At 38.4% G+C, this 6,206-nt stretch overlaps 1 protein-coding gene and 1 pseudogene across 1 annotated transcript; both read left to right on the forward strand.

The window, feature by feature from the left end:
* The first annotated feature begins 804 nt into the window (after positions 1-804).
* On the forward strand, positions 805-1,740 carry LOC121172357 (olfactory receptor 8H1-like). Its single transcript, XM_041004219.1, has one exon. It carries the CDS (start codon positions 805-807, stop codon positions 1,738-1,740), a length of 936 nt encoding a protein of 311 aa, XP_040860153.1.
* Positions 1,741-1,840: 100 nt separating this feature from the next.
* LOC121172253 lies at positions 1,841-3,424 on the forward strand (annotated as a pseudogene).
* Positions 3,425-6,206: the final 2,782 nt, after the last annotated feature.

A 6,206-nucleotide genomic window follows, 5' to 3' on the forward strand; every position in this document is an offset into this window, starting at 1 on the left:
AAGCAGATTTTGCAAGTAATGTTTATTTTGGGAAGATATTTCATTTTGAATGAGATGAATTAGCAGACATAATATCTTTTAGAAATGAATACTTACATATGTTAAAAACCAGAATGCATAAGACTTAAGTATTGACTATGAATTTGATTTTAATAAGTAACATATGACCAGAAATGAAGATATATGATGGATTTAACGAGTTTTAGCTATTCTCTATTACATTTAAATTATTTTATCAGATTTGCTGAGATTATTTTCATTGCCTCATTGTATTTTATTAATGTAGAGCATAACTTTTGTGCACTGTAGCTAGAGTTCCAAGAAAGTAATCACACTTCACTACTCCCCTCAATTTAAATTAATGATCTACGTGAAGCTAGAATTATTAACAAACTGTCTTGAATTAAGCTCTCTTAGAACAGTCATTTCCATTACTCTGAGATGCTTCTGCTTTCTATGCTCTTACATAAAAACAGAGAAATTTGGAATACAATAACAATCTTAAATTAGTATTATATTTTGGGATTTTAATAAGGGAATTGTTTCAAAGAATGCAATAGTTCATTCTAATTATGCATTGATGCTTTTCATGTATTACTACAAATACCAGCTGTCACACATTCTCTGTGTTTCATGACAGAACTAAGCTTTTTCTCTGTACACAGAATAGAAAAATCTCTCTTTATTGTTTGAAGTTTATAGAATATGCCAAACAGCATCACTGTTACAAAGAAAACACTTTTTAAAAGTAGTTCCTCCTAAGTGTGAACTTTATTTCTTCACAGCTTTTAGCAGTGGAAAATTATGAGAAGAAATAACACAAATGTGCCTGACTTCCTCCTTATGGGGTTGACAGATGCAGGAGAGATCCAGCTGGTCCTCTTTGTGTTATTTCTGCTTATCTACTTGATGACGATGCTGGGAAACGTAGGGATGACATTGATAATCCAGCTGGACCCGCAACTTCACACCCCCATGTATTTTTTCCTCTCTCACCTGTCATTTTTGGACCTCAGTTACTCAAATGTCATCACGCCAAAAACTTTACAGAACTTACAGACTTCTAACACTCACATTTCATTCATAGGTTGCTTCACCCAAACATACTTTTTTATCCTCTTGGCTGCTACGGAATGTTTTCTCCTTTCCTCCATGGCTGTTGATCGCTATGTCGCGATCTGCAACCCATTACACTACCCACTTATTATGTCCCCAAGAGTCTGCCATGCCCTTGTCGCTGTGTCCTACTTGATTGGTTTTATAGATTCCTCTTTCTCCGTGCTTTTCATGAGCAAACTGCACTTCTGTGACTCCAATGTCATCCGTCACTTTTTCTGTGACACATTCCCAATTCTAGCCCTGTCCTGCACTGACACACATGAGACCGAAATCATCATATTCACTTGTGCCGTTTCCACTTTAATGGTGTCCCTTATCACAATAGCTGTGTCCTATGCGTCCATCCTCTCTACTATCCTGAAAATTAATTCCACTTCTGGAAAGAAAAAAGCTTTCTCTACCTGTGCCTCCCATCTCCTGGGAGTCACTGTATTTTATGGCACTATGATTTTTACTTATTTAAAACCGAGTAAGTCCTACTCCTTGGGAAAGGATCAAGTGGCTTCTGTTTTTTATACGATTGTGATCCCCATGCTCAATCCACTTATTTATAGTCTACGGAACAAAGAAGTTAAGAACGCTCTTCTTCGGGTCATGCACAAGAAAGATACCTCCATGTAATTAAAACAGCAATGAATTGAAGTCAAACTCATCCTCACTTGGTTCAGATTTGAGAATTTTCCTGCTTCTGAAGACAATGAAAGCCCTTGATTGACTAAGCATGGTCTGGAACATATCGAGAAGTGAGTTTACAGGTGTCCACATTACATTAGAAAGTTTTGAAATGTGTGTTAAATGCATATGTACACAAAAATATATGTGTGCAGACATATATAAGTGTAACTGATGTGTTAAGGAAGCCATAGGATAAATTTTAGAGTGTTTCAATATCTGAGAGAGCTACATTTATTGCACAGTTTCAGAAGCCACCCAAGTAATACACAGCAAGGGCAAAAATCACACGTTTTGTGCCGTTGTTTTATAATCTGTCATCCCAGGATTCAGATTCCAGCTCTTCTACATACTTAGGTTATAACCTTTCATAAGTCACAGAAAAACTGACCCTCATTTTCCCCATATGCATGTTATGAATTTCAGTTACTGGTCCTAATAATTAACAGATAGATGTAAAATATTTAATGTGATGAAACAAATACTGGCAATTGTCTTAGAAGTCAATGTGTGTGTGTGTGTGTTTAATAAAATTACCTTTTTCCAAAAAAATTCATTTTCACGATATTTGATTAATTTAAGATATGGCCAGTTAATAATTTTGGATTTAGGACAAAGTAAGCAGTTTATTACAATTAAGTTATAGAGAATAAATCTATGCTAATAATGAAGAAAATTTAAAAGCTGTTGAAAATGTAAAAGTAGAATATCAAAATTATTGACAGCCCTGGTTAAGTTTCTATAAATTGTTCATTGTATGTTCATTTACTATGAGGTTGTTTTATTTTGCTGTTTCAAATTTTGTAATTTATTTAACCTACATAAAGTTAGAGTGTTTTTGTTAAAGAAATGTATCTATATTACTTTTGCTTTTCAAATTTATGCTAAGGCTTATTCTAGAACTATATTTGATAAATGATTTCAATTGAATAAAAACAGGAGACTGGAATACAGAAGTTAATAATTAAAAAATTTGGAGAGCCACTCTAGGTTTCAGTGGCCTGGGAGGTGTGACAACGGGACCAATCAGGAAGATGCTGTTAGCTCTGTTGACAGAGGTGCTTTCAGTTTCAAAAAGATGCTGGATCAGTGTGAGCACCAGCAGCTTGATGCTCCCAGAGGGATTGCCATGCTTCGTGTGTATGTCCAGTGCCGGGGCTTGTATTTGCTGCATAGTGACCTGAATAATGCAGGATACCTTTGGAAAAGAATGCCACCTGCTATTAAGTCTGCAAATGCTGAGCTCGGAGGCATCTGGGCAGTGGGACAGCACATCTGGAAGAAGGGTTTCCCCAGGATCTACACCACCATTGGTGCAGATCAGTGGTCAGAGGCTGTGCAGCCCACGATGGAGACTCTGTGAGAAGCCACGAGAATGCAAGGCCTGGCCTCGGTCTCCCACATGTACACCTCCCTAGCTGGCCATGACTTCAATTTTGTGTGTCTGTGTGTGCCGGAGGCTGTGAAGAGTTTGCTGGAGCAAGGATGGCAAGCTGACTCCACCACGAGGATGGTGCTGCCTGGAAGGGGCCCTAGATGTTTCTTTTAGCAAATGTATTCTCTTATCAGAGCCCGTCCCACTGCCTCTGTCACAAACATACAGCAGCCAGCCAGACTGAGGAATCACCCTTAGGTCTTGGAGAACTAACACATCCCCAAGGTCAAGGTCCACTTGCAACATCCTGACACAATGAGGAATGTAAACGCTTGTAAGTTGACTGGCTGGATTTAGCACCTCGGCGTTCCTTCCTGAGTGTGATCAAATACATGGATAATGTACAGTGTTCAGGCATGCTGCCGTCATGGCAACAGTTCTCCTTTTGTGCTTGTTAGCCATGGGGTCGAGCCTGACAGTAGTAGCAGTTTTTATTTCCTAGTGACTCAAGAGTGAGCTTTTTCATATTTTTTGTTTAAATTTTATTTTTTTATGGTTATGATTATGATTATTATCATTTCAAGATGCAATAGGCCATGCGATTTCCCTTAACCCCTCCACAATCCCCACCTCCCACTGAGTTCCCCTGTATTATTACTATAGTATAGTTCTTCATAACAGTCATATCTCCATCACTGTGGCCATGGACACGGCATAAAGTCCATCATCCTATTGTAAAGTTATAGTAAAAAGTTTCATTGTGAGTCTATCGTTTTGGAATTAGAGATGCATACTGCACTGTGTCCTCACATCTGGATATGATAGTCTCCATTACACAGTTATTATAAAGCCCCTTCTTGAAGCAAATTATGTTACTGCATGATCTATGACTCATTGAAGAATTTAATAAGAAAGTGTTTTGAAGAGATGAAAGTAAGCAAAAAATCAGACTCTATGATACATAGTTTCTGCTGATTTTTTTTCTTAAGAGTTATTTATTTTTATGGCAAAGTCTGATATATAGAGAGGAGAGAAAGGAAGGAAGATCTCTCTGATGAGTCACTCCCCAGGTGACTGCAATGGCCAGAGCTCCGCAGATCCGAAGCCAGGAGCTCCTCCAGGTCTCCCACATGCGTGCAGGGTCCCAAGGCTTTGGGCCGTTCGCTACTGCCTTCCCAGGCCACAAGCAGTGAGCAGGATGGGAAGTGGGGCTGCCAGGATTAGAACCGGTGCCCATATATTCAAGGTAAGGACTCAGCCACTAGGCTACCACATGGGCCCTCTGCGATCTTTGTTGGTGAGATGTGTCTCCTGTAGGCAACAAACAGATACATTTTTTTCTTAAATCGGATCTACTGATCTGTGACGTTTGATCAATAAGTTTAAGCCATTTACATTGATCACAAGTGAGCGTTTTGCTTCATGTAGAATCATGTTGCCAGCAGTTTGCTCCCTGCCCCAGCACATGTCACACTGCGTCTGCACAGCTGCTGACGCTTGGTGCAGTGGCTAGGTTGTGAGGACCGTCCTCTCAGCCAGTCCCTGGGGTGCTGAGGGCCGCGACTCCCGCTCCATGCAGAAAGCACTCACTGCTGAGACAGAAAAACAGCCAAGAGCAAATAAACCATTGCCTTAGGAACGCTGCTTGGTAACGTCATTTTTCCTTTTCTAATAGCATGAGCATGCCCCTTGCTAGCAATGGGAAGCTTGCCACGAAAATGTTGACTTGAGGCATCCATGAGAAGTACAAGCTGTCAGGCCGCCAGCAGAGACGGAAATGTGACATGTCCTGGGAGGGGCGATGCCACCCAAGCAGCCTTGCCATCGGAAGGCTTTGCAGCCTCCTGGCTGCGCCCACCTTCGGTTCAGGTTCTGCTGCTAGAGACACAGCGAACACGTCTCACTCTGGAAAGAGCCCGCCAGGCAGTGGAGGCTGTTTATGCTATCCTCGGAGGGAAGCACCCCTTAGTTCAGTCACTGTGCATTTGTTCAATAAATGTTCAATTCTTTAAAAATATAATTTTAAAAATTTCACTAACAACTATTAAATTGTTCAAATATTTTAAGTATATGCTATTTGTTTCTGCTCTATAATCTTATATTGAAAATCCCTTGATGTGTTTTCATTTGAGAGTCTTTTTGCCTAGAATCTGTTTGTGGAGAATCTCATTTGTGTTTACAATTAGAAAAAGATTAGACAGAAGCAGTCGGTTTTTAACAATGTACTATGTGGCTCATTTCTCTTATGAAAGCATTATGACATCTCATCAACTTATAAGCTCTTTCCATATTCAATTGTTTTCTTAAATAAATTTTCCTTATGTTTATTTTTACTTTTAGCCAATGCCTTATTTAGTTTGTGCTGATAAAGGCGGTGAAACACATCTATAACTTTTTAAACAACTTTTCTTTGAGGTAGTGGTTTAGATGATTAAATTGATTTTTCAATTATTTTTATGCTATCTATTGGCAAAATGAAAAATTTAACTATTTTGCTTTACTGATTTCCTATTACATGCATTTTAATGTATTTGTAACATATCTATATTTATGTAATATGTCTTTGCATACCTTAACATATAATAATCTGAGTCATGTTAAACACCAAAATGTCACATGATACAAATATGATAAAAATTAAAATGTGGGAAGCTGACCTGAGGCATATCATGCTCCAATTCCTTTTTATTTATCCTTTTAATTACACTTGAAATTTTTGCAATGATATATTTTTAAGCTACTTTAAAATCAAAGGCTTAATATTCCACTAAATAAAGTGTTCAACAAAGTAAAAAGTAGAAAGACTGTGTTCACCAGCATTACATCCAGGGCTACAAAGAACAACCAAATCCTAGTATGGCAATTTTGCTTGTATACATTAAATTTTTTAAATTTTGCTTTTGATGATGTTTACATAGTTGATTAGGATATGAAGGGTTAAGAATTGGACAAAAATGGGTGAGATGATTGTTTCCAGTCTTTTGTTGTCTTGCTATCTGGGAGAAAGCTGGATATATCAGCAGAAGTTGCACCCAGCCTC

This window comes from Ochotona curzoniae, unplaced genomic scaffold (genome assembly GCF_017591425.1).
Source record: "Ochotona curzoniae isolate NIBS_2020 unplaced genomic scaffold, NIBS_Ocur_1.0 scaffold_3171, whole genome shotgun sequence".
NCBI classification, from domain to species: domain Eukaryota; kingdom Metazoa; phylum Chordata; class Mammalia; order Lagomorpha; family Ochotonidae; genus Ochotona; species Ochotona curzoniae.